The following is a 16433-nucleotide window of genomic DNA, read 5'->3' on the forward strand; positions in this document are numbered from 1 at the left end:
GTTGTAACAGCATGGATATTTCAAGGCCAGAATGCAGTTTATCAGTAGAACTGTGCAGGGAAGCCCACACAGCATCCACCTGCACATTCTCAGATCATGTCATGTTCCACATTCAAGGAGTAGCATGTCTGTCAGTTATTATAAGGCTGTCACATCTGCAACATTTGGATAAAACAAAAACATAAAAAGTTGGGTTAATACAGAGTGCTAGATTCCCCCCTACTAGGAGGTGCACAAGAGAGCAAAGAATAAATGGAGAAAGAAAGCCAGTGCGCCTGAAGGAAAATTAGATGAACGTGGCATGCTCCCTCCCCTCAACAGCTTCTTCCACATCCATGGAAGCCCCGCCCCCCGCATCTCTGTATAGTTTGCATTCCACAAGCATTGAAGGCCTTGTCAAAGTGAGTGGAACTGAAGAATCTGCTCCTGTATGCAACATACTCCCTTCAGAATCTAGTGGATCTTTATGTGGGAGCCAGTGCAGAAGATGAAGTACTGCACTGGCACAAAACACTGGCATTTTTTTTGTGAGGGTGCAATACAGCCCATACTGTTAGCAGGATTGCTCTGCTAACTGTGCTCATTTTAGTCTCATCTAGAACAGTCTTGCATATTACTTACCTTTGAACTCCATAGAATATGGGGGAGAAGATAAGGATATCTCTGGCAGAAATTTAGGTAGTGGCGTATTAAGTAGATCTTGGAGCGATGCTGTCTTGGCCTACATGCATTCAAGGAAACACCATTACAATATCCCTAATTCTTATTTAAGATAAAGAAGTCTTCAAATACATCATCCAATACTAAAGCAAAACCAAAAGTGTTTCAGAGTAACGACTTGTTGCTTTCTCACACTAAACATTACTTCACTGTAACTATGAATTATTTTTCATTTTATCCATTCACTCATCACTAACACTATATTACATACAAAAACCCAATACGTCACAGGTCCCTTGCCACAATCTGTGCACAAGAAGGGCTCAGGAATGAATCACAAGTGTGTAGTGAATGAGACTTTCATCGATAGGATGCTGGTCCAAATCACTGAAGAAGTTGCAAGGCGGGTAGTGAATGAGGGGACTGCAAGAAGAGAAGAGATGGCTGTATGGTAAGAGGGCAGTTGAATACTATCCTGGGGGGGGACACTTAGTCAGAAGTTTTCACACATGGCCACTAATTGTGTGTTCCTGCCCAACTTGAGGCATCAGGTTCCTGAGTTTTCTGAAGTGCCAAGTACATACTACTGCAAGTGAAGACAATGGGAGCTGCATAGGCTACATGGCAATACTCTTTTTAATAATAAATAAATAAATAAATAAGTCAGGCCCTGGATGTCTTAAATTGTGCGCCCAATCACTGATCACTCAAGACTTTTGCAAATTTTAGGCTTAGGCTCCCTAAGACTCATACCCCCAACTCTAAAAGTCTTCTACTCCCACTCAAGTGTTGAAGATAAATTGATTTGATGAGAATCAGATATTTATGGTGATAAGCGCCATAAGAAAGCCCATGGGGAATTTTACACTTATTTGGTGTTGGTTCTTGATGTTGTGCACTACCACACATTGAGGATAAATTATTGGACAGCTGCCTTATTACTTAAGCACCAACTATCCTGTCCATAAGGCCCCGATTCAAGGAAACGCACTAAGCGCATCCCTGCTCAGAACTGCTCAGAACTTTAACCATGTGTTTCAATCATATGGAATCCAAAGGGACTTCGTGTTCTTAAAATTAAGTACATGTTTAAGGGATTTCGTCAATAAGAACACTTTTCCACAGGAATCTGCCTTATTTAGGCCAAGACCCAGGAAAAACAGTGTAATCACATCATTAAAGACCATCATAATCCATATGCACAATGAGGCACAATTATGGTTTCAAGGGTAATCTCAAATCTGCAGTTTTATTTTTTTGGTGCTTGCCTTTGCAGTCTGAAACATTTTACTTTTACCTCATTATTTGATCAAAAAATGAAACTACAGTCATATTTTTCTGAGTAAAAAATTATTCCCAATTATTAGTAACCACTTATGTGTGGCTGATATGGCAAAGCGATGCAATCTGAGGTTTGAGTTAAAACATACAGAATTAAACTGCAAAATAAATTTGTTAATAAATGAAATCATGTGCTAATTTATTTGAGTTAACGTTAGTTTGACTAAATAACAGTTTACCTTTTTAGTGGGACTTTCTGACTGATCATCTTCTGATTTGTGTAGATTTTCCTCTCTCTCTTTCGTGACAGAGGATATTGACGTTTTCGGCAATAACGAGCAGTTTTTCTGTTCACAGCCCTTAATGTTTTTTGACTGTTCACTTGTACTACAAGTCTTCCTCTTTCTTTTATTTGATACTTGATCATAATTAAGATAGGATTCAAAAGACATAGTGGGGGGCTCAAAGTCCTCATCACTGGGCAACTTCGGTTTGTTTTCCACACTAAGTGTTTGTTTTATTTTTCCTGTGTCCTCAGAGTTTCTCTGTTTGGAGAGATCCTTACAAGACCCTTTTGTTGGCAATAGGTCTTTTTTGCTGGCTCTAGGGGAATGGTGCATTTCTGAAGGTTTTTTGCTGGCTGCAGAGGTTGTTTCTTTGCAGTCACTTTTTGTGTTTTCTGGATTGATGCTTTGGGATGTATTTTTAGAACTATTGGAGCTATGTCTTTTGCTTTCACGTCCATTATAAGACTCGGTATCTTTATTTCTTTGCTTATTCTCTGTAAAACTATGCTCCTTCTTCCATTTATCAGATGTGGGAGATCTTTTACAATCTTCAGAGGCTGGTTCAGATGTTTTTGTCTTGCCAGAGTGCTTATTCTCCTTACAAATTGATGATTTTGTCTTGTCCAATGAGAATTCGTTCCTCTTTTCAGAGTTCTGTTTTTTCCCCTTGTGGTCACTGAAATACAAGACAGAACCAGAACAGACCCCCAATTTAATACTCAGTTACAGAGGGTGACCTTCAGACCTTTTACCAATGTTATTAGTAAAAGGGAAAGTTTTAAAGTCACATGCTTCAGTGTTTGAGTTGTGTAAAAGTCTTCTAGGAAAGTAATGAAGATATTTGTATTGCTATGAGCTGGATGAAACTTTGTTAGGAGTTGACTTAACCGCCTGCTGAAATTGACAGATGTGAATTCACCATTCAATTAGCCTAACTATAAGCATAAGCCCCCCCCACCTAAAACAAAAAGGTGTGTGAACATGCCCAGGAGCTTTGGCTGGGTATTGTTTTGGGTAGGGTATGTGTGTGAGTGAAAGGGAGATCACACAAAGGGAGAAAAGACAAGTGGGGAGGGGGAAAAAGAGAGGATAGCCAAGAAAGCCAAGCAGGTGCTTCTAAGCAAACAGTGGCACCTCCGAAAAAGCTAGAGTGCGCACTTTTGGCTCTGGTGTTGGCTAAAGAAGCTTGGGAGCTATAAACTAAGAAACTGCTCCTTTTGTTCTTGGTCCCTTCTGCATTCAGAGACATAGGACTTGATACATTCCTTTTAAATAAGGAAAGATCGCAAAAAAAAATACCAGACTCCATCAATTTCTACTTCTAGCTGGAACATTCCCCGAGGCCCCAAACTTTAAACTAGCTGCTCAGGTCAAAAAAGGGCAACAGAATTAATAACTGGTTTTCTGCAACGTAGAATTTTCACAAATCCAAGTGTTGGACTTGAAACACTTGATGACGTCCCTTGAAGCAAACACTAGTCCCAGTACTGATAAAGCAGCCAAGTTCAAGTTCAAAAGCCACTTAATGCTCCTAAAAGAGGGACTTCATGAGAAAATACACTGTTGGAAAAATGATGTTTGTGTCTTTAGAGTTATAGTAAATGCACCTTTGGAAAACAGGTGCACAGTTTTCTATCAATGGGGCAACTGATATCATAGACAGGGCTGCATGAAAGCTGTCTGAGCAGTGCTTACAACTGCATGGTTGTTGGAAAAAGAGTACAAACTTTTTAGTGACCTGGCCTACATGGGTCAGGTGTTTGATATGAAATCTTTCCTTCAATCTATTAAGTACCCTTGATATATCAGGCTTTTCTTCCTCTTTTCCTCTCATTTGCCACTTCAGCAGCTAGAGTAAATCCTATCTGAAGGCACCCCACAATCTCTCAGCCTCAACAGGTGGGCACTCCAGGAGCAGTAGCTATCAGCAGATGGCCAGATGCAGCATCTCTCTGCTTCTCCCCATGGCAGCAGATCTTCCTTAACAGCATGCTTTGCAAAACGTACCAGAAATCTTATAGTGCTGCTGTAACTGCTTCACTGGGACCCTGTGCCATTCTGAAAGAGAATATGGGTCCAACCAACTAGCAACTACTGCCACCAGAAAGCGAGAATAAGGTAGCCACACAATCATTTCCCCAGCATGCTTCCTTCCTCATCACTGGGCAACTTTGGAGAGGAACAGCAGCCAAATATTTGTTACGTATTTCAATACAAGCTGAATTCACCCCAGATTCTGGGCAGTTTGCTGGTATTGAAAAAAAACATTCAATAGAAATTTAAGACGTAAAACAGAGTTCAACTAATAATGTACCTTGGATTTTTCCACCGCAAAAAAACAAAACAAAAACAACAAACTTCAGAATACCTCTCCCACCCTACCTGACCTACCTAACCAAAACCACTGGGATCTTCAGCTCTCAAGCTATCAGCCTATCTCTGTCCCAAAAATCAGGTAAGGAACTATAAAGGCCATAAAACACATTTGGCCTGATGAGGGCAGCAGTGGCTGCATCAGTGAGACAGAGATTATGTCTCTACAGTGGGGCTAGTGAACAGGAGCAGCAAATAATAATTTTGCAAGAGTTCTCCAGGTGAAGGAGGAGCAACGTGACCCTTGGGGTGAGTTGTCTGTTGCGTGCTTGCCTGTAGTATATATAGTGTGGCAGGGCTGCCCGGGGGGGCGGGGGAGGCACAAGTGGGGCAATTTGCCCCAGGCCCTGCAGGGGTCCCCACGAGAATATAGTTTTCTATAGTATTGCAACTTTTTTTTTTTATGGAAGAGGCCCCCAAAATTGCTTTGCCCCAGGCCCCCTGAATCCTCTGGGTGGCCTTGTAATGTGTTTGGTTTGGAGGGCCCCCCCATGTGCTGAGTCTAGTGGCCTGTTAGGCAAGGCTGAGAGCTTCTTAATGAGGCTTTGATCCCTAATCCCTTTAGGCTCCATTAACCAGGGGGCAGGCTACTCAGGGAAAACATGGGTTTAAAAAGGCAGCTCCTAAGCAACCATAGGAGCTAGCGAACAAGAGCAGCAAACAGGAGTTTTGTGAGGGAGCGTGACACCCAGATACACCAAACATTGTCTAAATCATTGGTCACCAACTGTTCAATCGCCATCAACTGGTCGATCCTAGAGGATCTCCCAGTCGATCGCAATCTCTGGTGGCACAGCAGGGCTGCCGCTAAGACAGGCTCCTTGCCTGTGCTGGCCCCACCCCGCTCCCGGAAGCAGCCAGTACAGCCCCTGCGGCAGGGGTCTCCCTCCGTGCACGGCTCCTGCCTGCAAGCACCGCCCCCACAGTGACCATTGACAGGGAATGGGGAGCTGCAGCCAATGGCAGCTGTGGCTAATGGGCGCTGCGGAGGCGGTGCTTGCAGAAAGGGGCAGCACACAGAGCCTTGTGCCTCCTGCATCCCAACCCCCCACTCAGGCTCAGCCCAGAGCCCACACCCCCTGCTGAACCCCAACCCCCTACCCCAACCTGGTGAAAGTAAGTGAGGGTAGGGAAGAGCGAATGAGGGTGGCGGGGGGGGGGGAATGGAGTGAGTGGTGTGGGGCTTTGAAGAAGGAGCAGAGCATCAGGGAAGGGGCAAGGTAGATCCTGGGTTGCCCTTAAATTTAAAAAAAAAACTGATCTTGGGCATAAAAGAGTTGACACCACTGGTCTGAATTTAGGCCAATCAACATCCCAGCCAGTCTCCTCGCCCATCTCCCCCTTGCCCCCCCCAAAAAAAGGCTGCAGGAGTTAAAGGAGTGCAGGCAGCAGCTCAGCAGCAGAATGGGGGCTATCCAGTTTATTACACTGAATGCAGCATGGGCAGGTAGCACCTGTGTGTATTCGGTGTCTCTCAGGGTCATAAGCTCTATGGAGAGTAAGGGCTTGAGACCAGACTGGCTGAACTGGAAGAGCTAAGGGAGACCGAGAGGTACATCAATGAGACTTTTGGGGACACTAGCGTGATCCCACCCTGGTCAGACCGACTCTGTGCTGTTGAGACAGATGAAAGTCTCAGGGAAGGAGACCATCAAACTGAAGTGGAGGGAAATGATCCCATAGTTGGGACACTCCTTCCAGATGATGTCAAGGCATCCTCTCACACTGAGGCTACTTCTCGAGAGGAGGGAATCCCAGATATTAGGAAGAGACAGGTAATAGTAATGGGGAGATTTGAGCATAAGAAATACAGATAGCTATGCTTGTGATGTCCAGGAAAAGCATATGGTGAACTGCCTGCCAGGTGCAAAGGTTGCAGATCTCCCAAGACGTACGAGCAGCATGGTGTGGTATTGCCACCCTTACTTCTGCGACACTGCCAGAAGTGGGTCCACCCCAGCCCCGGGGCACCCTCAGTCCTGCCCCTCTCCAGAGATTGGAGGTTAAAGGGGCCTTGGACTGGCTTGGGGAGGGGGGGGGAAGGGAGAAGGCAAAATGTGACCACAACCCTCCCTCTGACCATGGCACCACCCATAAGAAAGTGACACCCTTCCCACACCGTGACACCCTCACTTCTGCGCTGCTACCTGCGTGGTGCTGCCTTCAGAGCTGGGTGCCTGGCCAACAGCCACCACTCTGGCTGTCCAGCTCTGGAGGCAGCACCGCCCAGCAGCAGCGAAGAAGTGAGGGTGGCATGGTGGGGAGCTTGTCACTTTTTGAGGGAGGGGCAGGGCCAGCCTTACAGGTGGGCAATACTGTGACGTCCCCACCCCAATAGGCAGATTTCACAGGGAGGCCAGATTTCACAGTTTGTGACATGTTTTTCATGGTTGTGAATTTGGGAAGGTCCTACATACGAACAGTGCGGGGGAGTGGCCAGTGGTCATGGTACATGTAGGTACCAGTGACATAGGAAAAGGTAGAAGAGATGTCTTGGATGCCAAATTTAGGCTGCTAGGTAAGAGATTACTGTCAAGGATCTCCATAGTAGCATTCTCTGAAATGTTTCCAATTCCATTTGCAGGGCCAGACAGTCAGAGCTGGAGGGTCTCAATGTGTGGATGAGACAGTGGTGTAGGGAGCAGGGTTTTACATTTATTAGGAACTGGGGAGCCTTTGGGGAAAGGATGTATGGAACAGCTACCATATGAGGAGAGATTTAAAAAAGTGATTATTTCAGCTTGGAAAAGAAACGACTAAGGGTTGGGAATATAATAGAGATCTATAAATCATGACTGGCATGGAGTGAGTGAATAAGGAATTTTATGTGAAGGGATAAACCCCACAAGAATTGGAGGCACCCAATGAAATTAATAGGCAGCAGGTTTAAAAAACAAAAGGAAGTACTAATTAACACAACACACAGTCAATTTGTGGGACTGATTGCCAGGGATGTTGAATGCAGTTTTGGCCTTCACAGCAAAAGAACTAGATAAGTCCATGGAGGATAGGTCCATCTTGGCCAATATCCAAGATGATCAGGGATGCGACCCCATGCACTGGATATCCCTTCCAGATACTGGGACTGGACCACAGGGGATGGATCACTCAGTAACAGCCCTGCTCTGTTCATTCCCTTTGAAGCATTGACATTGGCCATTGTTGTAAGACAGGATACTGGGCGAGATGGACCATTGGTCTAACCCAGTATGGCCATTCTGATGCATTTGCTTTGTACGTAGGTGGGAATCAAAAAAAGTCAGACAACAAAGAGGGAGAATTATATAGGAGCCTCATATAACTAAGCCATAGTATCATTACAGTGCCACAGTACTCAGGAGAGTTTATAGTAAATGCCACTGAAGTCAGAACCAGCAAGAATCAGGAATAGCCCTAAAATACATTAACTTGTAGCTATGCTGAGATGCTTCACACATGCTCCACTTTTTTGTTCTTCTTTAGGAATATTTCATGTACTTTAATGAGCTTAAAGTTGAGAGGTTCCTCCTCTTCCTCTCTTGGAAGTAGCATGGTAAGGGAAAGGAAATTAAGTGACGAGATGTGATGAGGAAAGAACAACATTTAACTAAGTACCACCACATTAGCTCCCTTCATGATCTGTACTTGCCACTTCCCTGAAGAATTAGACTCTAATTATTAGACAATGATACCTTATTACTACTTTTTGGATGTCTCTTATTGGTCTTATCATGCTAATTTCATTGTATACAAAACCAACAATCTGAACAACTGATTAAAAATATTACATTGGACAAAAATTTATCTCAAAATTAAAGTTAGACTCAGACCTACCTTTCATTTTCTGGTGGAATAAGTTTTTTCCAGTGGTTTACCAGAGATTTAGCTATTTTTCCAGCAGTGGCATGTTTCCTAAAACTGTTAACTGTTTTTCCTATTCCAGTTTCCTATTGAAGACAGTGCAAGGAGGACAGAAACAAATTATTAACATCCTGAATATACTTTTTCTACTAACTATGGTAATTAGATTCACATAACAATAAGATGGTAGCTGGAAAAATCCTTTGACCGATCACTCAGATCATAGAGATAATTTTTGTACCAGAAACAAATATTGCAAGGGAGCCAAAGCAAAACCACACATTTAGAACCCAAAATACTGGTTATGTGTAAGGTAAATATATCTTTCTATACTGAAGTTTCATAAAACTTCAGCAGAGAAATTAAAGTTACTTCTTATCATTTAGCGGTCTACTTCTGGCATTTCACTCAGTTTGAATATTTTTGTCAGCCCTGTCTACATAGGCACAAAAAGGCATCTCTCTCAATTGGGTTGTGTTAGCTTGATTGAAACCCTCTTATTAATGCTGATGTAGACAGAATTTAACCCCTTTAAGATCATTTGAACTGGTTGTGTTGTAGCCAAACCTTATCCACACCTGCATTAAGGTATGTGTCAAGTTTTATTAAAACTGAACTAATTTGACTGAGCTATTTCAATTGAAAAAAAACATACCTTTTTGCCCAGGTAAACAGACCCTTGAAAATTAGACTCTTCAGGTTCATTTTCTGGGACTCAGTACAATCATTATTCATATTGCAGTAGTGCTTGGGGCCCCAGCCATAGATCAGGACACCACTGTGTTAGGCACCACACAAACTGTCCTTGTCCTGAAGAGCCTCTGGTTGTGGCCACACAACATTGCAGGTGAATTTGCATCATGAGAGCATATCTATTTATATTTGGTTACATATCCCCCTCTTTAAGATGTACGCAAACACTAAAATGGTCCTTGTGACACTGAGCTAGAAAGGTCTAAACAGCCAGCAGGCTAGAGTGACCTAAAGATCAACCTTTAAGAACATATTAGGGAAGTATTGACATGGCAAGCAGGGCCATTTCTTGTAGATCATTATCAAAGCCACATCAGTAGACTAATTCCTTTGAAATGCAAGTCTGTATTGTCAGAGAATTAGAAGTAAATACTAAATGTAGTTGTCTGTATTTACCTACATCAGTTAGAAGCTTCACAATGTGATTTCATTAGCTGGTAAATGATATACTTCTCTTCCTGTCTGTTACTATATTTTATTGAGTCAGAGACCAAAAGGAAATATTAGCAATTAGATGAAATGTGTGGTGTAATAATATTGTCTTTATTTCAATTTGACATTTGTAGTAAACTACCTGTGAACCTTTGAATGGTTAATTGCCTTATGGTCATCAATGCAACTAATTTACCTGTATATACAAAGGAAATACAAACTGACTTTAAAGCAACAATGTATATTACCTATCCTTCATCCAAGGAATGCCTGCTGTGACAAGAGGTTTATCCGATGAGCTTCAGCTATAAAAAAAACTTTGGGGACCTGATCCTGTTCATCTCAGATCTGCTTGAACTTTATCAGGGGAAGTTTAAATCACAAGACTGAGGTCTCCATCTCCATTTTGGTTTACCCTGTTATTTCTCACAGAAGAATTTAAACAAACTCTGCAGATGGACTGTCTATGGGACTATAATCTATGGAATTGATTCTGGAAGAATTTTTTTTTTTTTTTTTTTTTTTTAACAACTCAGCAGCCCACCATCTCTGCTATGAAACTGACCTGAGAACTTTATTCATATTGTTTGATTTTTTAAAGAAAATTTTAGATTAGTTAATAGGAATTGACTGCACGCATATATTTAGGTAAAAACCGAAATATTCATTGACCTGGTGGGTAATGGTGTCCAATCTTTTTGGACTGGTAGAGCTTTAAATATTGTGAATAAGATTTTCAGTAATCCTTACCATATTCAACCTGGCTGTCTGGGTGGGAGCCCTTGGCTGGATTGCTTTATTCATAGATTCTAGGACTGGAAGGGACCTCGAGAGGTCATCGAGTCCAGTCCCCTGCCCTCATGGCAGGACCAAATGCTGTCTAGACCATCCCTGATAGACATTTATCTAACCTACTCTTAAACAGTTTCCACAACCGCTCTAGGCAATTTATTCCATTTAGAGGAGCTGTATTTTGGCTTCTGGGTAACCAGTAAGGTGTTGTAGAAGCTGTTTTGTTGCTGGCTTGGTGAATTTAATTATTAGAATAAACCACCGATTTGGGGGATTAGCTGCCCCATTCTTTGGAGTTTGCCCTGATTGATCAATCTCAATGAGGCTCCTCCAGCAACCATGGTCAATCCTACAATAAGTTGACAGTTACCTCTTAAAGTTCTCTCCAGCTAAGTGATAAGATCATGGTGATCGGGGGAGGTCCCGGATTACTGGAAAAAGGCTAATGTAGTGCCCATCTTTAAAAAAGGGAAGGAGGAGGATCCGGGGAACTACAGGCCAGTCAGCCTCACCTCAGTCCCTGGAAAAAATCATGGAGCAGGTCCTCAAGGAATCAATTGTGAAGCACTTAGAGGAGAGGAAAGTGATCAGGAACAGTCAGCATGGATTCACCAAGGGCAAGTCATGCCTGACTAACCTAATTGCCTTCTATGAGGAGATAACTAGCTCTGTGGATGAGGGGAAAGCAGTGGATGTGTTATACCTTATCAAAAGCTTTGCTAAAGTCACGGTCTCCCACGGTATTCTTGCCAGCAAGTTAAAGAAGTATGGGCTGGATGAATGGACTGTAAGGTAGATAGAAAGCTGGCTAGATCGTTGGGCTCAACAGGTAGTGATCAATGGCTCCATGTCTAGTTGGCAGCCGGTTTCAAGCAGAGTGCCCCAAGGGTCGGTCCTGGGGCCGGTTTTGTTCAATATCTTCATTAATTATCTGGAGGATGGCGTGGACTGCACTCTCAGCAAGTTTGCAGATGACACTAAACTGGGAGGAGTGGTAGATACGCTGGAGGGCAGGGATAGGATACAGAGAGACCTAGACAAATTAGAGGATTGGGCCAAAAGAAATATGATGAGGTTCAACATGGACAAGTGCAGAGTCCTGCACTTAGGACTCAAGAATCCCATTCACTAGGGACCAAATGGCTAGGCAGCAGTTCTGCAGAAAAAGACCTAGGGGTTACAGTGGATGAGAAGCTGGATACGAGTTGACAGTGCGCCCTTGTTGCCAAGAAGGCTAACAGCATTTTGGGCTGTATAAGTAGGGGTACTGCTAGCAGATCAAGGGACGTGATCATTCCCCTCTATTTGACATTGGTGAGGCCTCATCTGAAGTAGTGTGTCCAGTTTTGGGCCTCACACTACAAGAAGGATGTGGAGAAATTGGAAAAAGAGTCCAGAGGAGGGCAACAAAAATTATTAGGGGGCTGGAGCACATGACTTATGAGGAGAAGCTGAGGGAACTGGGATTGTTTAGTCTACAGAAGAGAAGAATGAGGGGGGATTTGATAGCTGCTTTCAACTACCTGAAAGGGGGTTCCAAAGAGGATGGATCTAGACTGTTCTCAGTGGTACCAGATGACAGAACAAGGAGTAATGGTCTCAAGTTGCAGTGGGGGAGGTTTAGGTTGGATATTAGGAAAAACATTTTCACTAGGAGGGTGGTGAAGCACTGGAATGGGTTATCTAGGGAGGTGGTGGAATCTCCTTCCTTAAAAGTTTTTAAGGTCAGCCTTGACAAAGCCCTGGTTGGGATGATTTAGTTGGGGTTAGTCGTGCTTTGAGCAGCGGGTTGGACTAGATGACCTCCTGAGGTCCCTTCCAACCCTGATATTCTATGATTCTAAGATATTCCTGTGACATCTGCAAATAAGAGTTGTACATGTGCTTTTCCTGCACAACCAGCTGTCCATGTGGCTGTTCAGGGAAAAAAAAGTCACTTAATGCAGAGGGGGCTTCAGTGACATCATCCAATACTTTTCAGCAATGCTTCCTACATGTAGGATGGTTCTCAGTTTGCTTGAAATTCATACAAGAGACGCTCTAGCTTTTCCTAGGATTAATGTTTGAAACATCCTCATGATATAATAACAGTACAATAAAATTATACAGAATCCTTAATTATAACTACCACCCTCTTTCTCCACGTCACTTAAAGGATCCCAAATGGCATGTCACATTATTATGAACAATGACAGAGAACTTCAGTTAAATAAGTATCCCACAGTGATTTCTGATTTTAAAAATATCTAATCACTATGTGAAGGGGATTACTTTTATCCAGCACTGAAGTGCAGTAACACTGCACACTCAAGTATGACACGGAGTGAAGAATACCATATCCACATAGAACTAAAGCTGAATTTAGGCATACAAGATGCCATTATGAGATTTGGAAATTGGCCAGGATACCCAAGAGAATACATTTCCTCTCGTGAAAAATATCTGGGCATCTTCACAGTCCACAAGTGGTTAGGACCTTGCTATGCAGCACTCCCTAACACCAAGATGGAGAACTGGTTCACTAGTGACTGCAAAGAAAAATGCCACCTCCTAAATACCAAAACTATGCTCTATAATGCAAAGGCATACCTTGAAGTCTCCCATATACATACTGACACTGCTTATCGCAGAAAATCTGATCGGATGTGGCCTGTTGTGAAAAATAAAATACTAGCAGAACCAAGAGCATCATTAACCTATGACTACTAGGATGCTTGTTCTAGCTGCAGAATCACAATTAAAAAGGGATTTTGTGTTCCTTGGAGGAATGGAAGTAATCACTGATCTAAAATATGAATTGGTCATGTTTGTTTCATCTTAGGTACAGAATCAAAGCACCAGCACATGTAAATATAAAATATAATTGTGTGAGTACACAAACCTACTCCATCATATTTATGCAAAGGTCATTGCACTTGGAGGAAAACCTAACCAGCATGGGATTCTGTTCTCTGGATGCTCAGTAGAAGGGGCCCATATTGTCACTATCTGCCATATTACCATATTTGCTGGGTGCGGCGAAGTGCCTCTGGATAGTTTTTGGGAAAAGACTCCATGGTCCCATATAACTTTTTATATTAAAAATGAATGGGGATTAGGATTCAGGATTGCAAGGTGCAGCAACTTTCCTGGCTTCTATGATTGCAAAACACTGAAGATGCCACAGATAACTTCATAGATGAAGGCTTACGTCACAAAATTTGTCACTTACCACTAGAATGTCCAGTGAAATATCCAAATCCTGAAGTCCCTTAAGTGCTTTTATAATCTGGAAGAAAACATGAGGTCAGTCTACAAGTATCACTTAATTGAATTTTACCCTACTATTCTTACCCTCTCCTTGTAAGAGATGCCAATTGAGAGGTTAGGATAGGAATTCTTCATCTTCAATTGATACTTAGCAATCTTAATGTGTTTATTACATTGGAAGTACACATACTAACTCAGGAAAAATAAAAGCAACCCTATGCTCCCAAGTATATATGAGAATATGGAAGAGAATTTCAGATTAAATCTCTCTTCCATTTACTTCCTTAGTTTTGTGTTTCTGACATTCCAATCTTCTTGAAGGGGCGTATCAGATCTTGGTTGAGTAACTTCAGTTGTACTGAGAGCTTGTAATCAATAGGCCAGAACTACTAACTCTATTCTGTTGCCCCTTGAGTAATCTTTCCAGCCAAGGACAAGTTTAGCTGTACAGCTCCATAGAGGTATTTCAGCTGCGCCCTCCAATTTAGAAGGTGTACACAGAAGTCCAGTAAATATCAGTGGCATCATATAGAAATGAGGCTAAACAAGATCCTACAATAGAGAGACTATTTGCATATTCCATATTCATATGTCAGAGTAGTCAATTTCCCACTAGATCTCCCCATACACAAATTACTGACCCTTCCTCAATTAGACAGGGGGCAAAAAATTACAAAACTCCCATTTAATTCAAAGGGAATGCAGCCTGAGTTAAAGGTAGGCTAAGGCTCCAAGTTTTTATTCGCCAGTACTGTTTCTTTTTAGGAAGAGGGAAAGCCACTGTTATTCTGTTTCACATGCACATAAGATATCAGCCATGTTCGGAATCTAAAAATTTTTCATCTTTGGCAAGCAAAGCACGCTTTGTTTAGACTTTCAAAAAGAACAAAAAACTTATTTTAAGCAATTTGATAATACAACACACAAAAGTATCATTCTCAGTGTCACTTTGCTAGCCATAACCATACATTAAAAACAACCTCCCTGCCCTTCCCTTTCCCAAAGGCCTTTTTCTTGTACCATATTATACCTATGAGGAAAGAATTAATGATGGACTCTAAGCACAAGCTTCAGATCTATGCTTTTAACTCATCCAAAGTTTGGGAGTATCTGAGCTATCCTTTTAGTCATGCCCATTTCTACAGGCAACAGATTACAAGAGGCTTTTGCCAGGAATGTGCACAGATCATGAGGTAAGGTTCAGAACCTGTTGGCAGTAGCAGACAGTTCTATGTGAACTACAGATTAGTTGACATTTATAATTTTAAATGAAGAGTGACTACTCAAACCCCCTTGTACCAGGTGGAAGAGGTGCAGGAATTGTTTGACTAATAGATTTAAAGGGACACAGATCACTTGGGGAAAAAAATCACATTTTATGGGCTTTTTAGCTATTCTTGTTAGAAGTACCAGCAAAATCAGTATACATAAAAGACTAGCAAAAAATATTGTCTCTGGTTTTTTTCCCCTTTTGATTTTACTTTGTGCAGAGTCAGTTTCACTGCGTCTCCTGTATACTGTCAGTCTCCTGTTTGCATGGATCTTTTATACAGTAAAAAGGGGGAACACATTTAAAAAGCAAGTAAGTACACTTGCAAAACCACATGAGTTGGTAGGGGGACTCAGACTGGCACAGTAGCTGAAGTTACTTTACATTTAAAAAACTTAACTTTATTTCAAGATTAGTGTCCCTTTAAATGTGCAAAAGCACATTTCCTGTATGTGCTTTTGCAGCAATTGTAGAATTAATCTGAAATTTTAATTAAATTAAATTATTAAAAATAAGGCTTCCAGGAGCCAACAGAAGCAGCATCATATATAAAAGGACTCTAATTTGTGTGTGTATGTAGTTTGCATCCCAAAAGGTAACAGTGGTATTTTTCCTGATGACACCCTGTCCCCAGTGCTTGGCTTGGTTACCACTTACTTAGTAGAAACAGATCACACACAGTTAAACTTAGATTAGTTCTCTCCTTCCTAAGTAACCCATCAGAAAAATCTGATGCACAAACGGGTACAAAGGAAGGCATTTGTTCATAGGTCTTCAGTCAAAATTATTAGAAACCAAGTTTTTGATATATATAGTTTCTATAATCAGCATATAGAAAGAAATTGGATAGCATCACTATTAACATAAATTAAAAAGAAAAAAGTCAAAAGAAGTCTCAGACATTTAGCCATACAGGATGACTGGATACCCAAACAAACTAGAGTTTATTTCTCAGACTTTGCAAAGGAAAGGTCTTCAGAGTCAAACCTAGAGTCATGATAAAATTAGTTAATTAAATGTTTTGATCACTAAGAACAGAACAGGAAGAGACAATTTAAAGGCAGTTCAACTTTTTTACAGACGTCTGAAAGGTAATTCAGCTTTGTGAATTAACTTATCACGAAGGATCCACAGTAAGATTTCAGGGAGTACTTGTTGTATTACAGGCAACATCAATATCAAATCTATTGGACACCACATCAAAACCAGCAGACCAGTGTATCACAAGTGCATGTAGACGACAAGCAATTCTCATATTTTAATAGGAGATTTAAAAGTTCTCATCCCAAAGAGTTACTATACCAGGGCTGCAATATCAATTTTCCTTTCTTGAAATATATGATACATTTAGGAAGTCAACACAAGAACCAACCAATTGCATTAGAAAAAATATATAAAATAAAAGAATAAATCAGATTCCCTGACAATCCTTTTTATGGAAAGCATCTCCTGTTCGCTAGAAAGCCTGGGACGGATGAGTTTGCAGTGAGATCAGT

At 41.7% G+C, this 16433-nt stretch overlaps 1 protein-coding gene across 2 annotated transcripts in view; it reads right to left on the minus strand.

Annotated features, from left to right (window-relative positions):
- LOC120401311 (elongin-A-like) overlaps positions 1-16433 on the minus strand; it is a 34321-nt gene that overhangs the window by 8550 nt on the left and 9338 nt on the right. For both annotated transcript variants that reach the window (XM_039531111.1, XM_039531110.1), the window contains exons 2-5: positions 13630-13686; positions 8415-8527; positions 2181-2904; positions 622-721 (exon numbers count right to left, since the gene is read on the minus strand). In XM_039531111.1, coding sequence (XP_039387045.1) covers positions 622-721; positions 2181-2904; positions 8415-8527; positions 13630-13686 — 994 coding nt within the window. The remainder of the gene's footprint in view (positions 1-621; positions 722-2180; positions 2905-8414; positions 8528-13629; positions 13687-16433) is intronic.

This window comes from Mauremys reevesii, linkage group 3, assembly GCF_016161935.1.
Source record: "Mauremys reevesii isolate NIE-2019 linkage group 3, ASM1616193v1, whole genome shotgun sequence".
NCBI lineage: Eukaryota > Metazoa > Chordata > Testudines > Geoemydidae > Mauremys > Mauremys reevesii.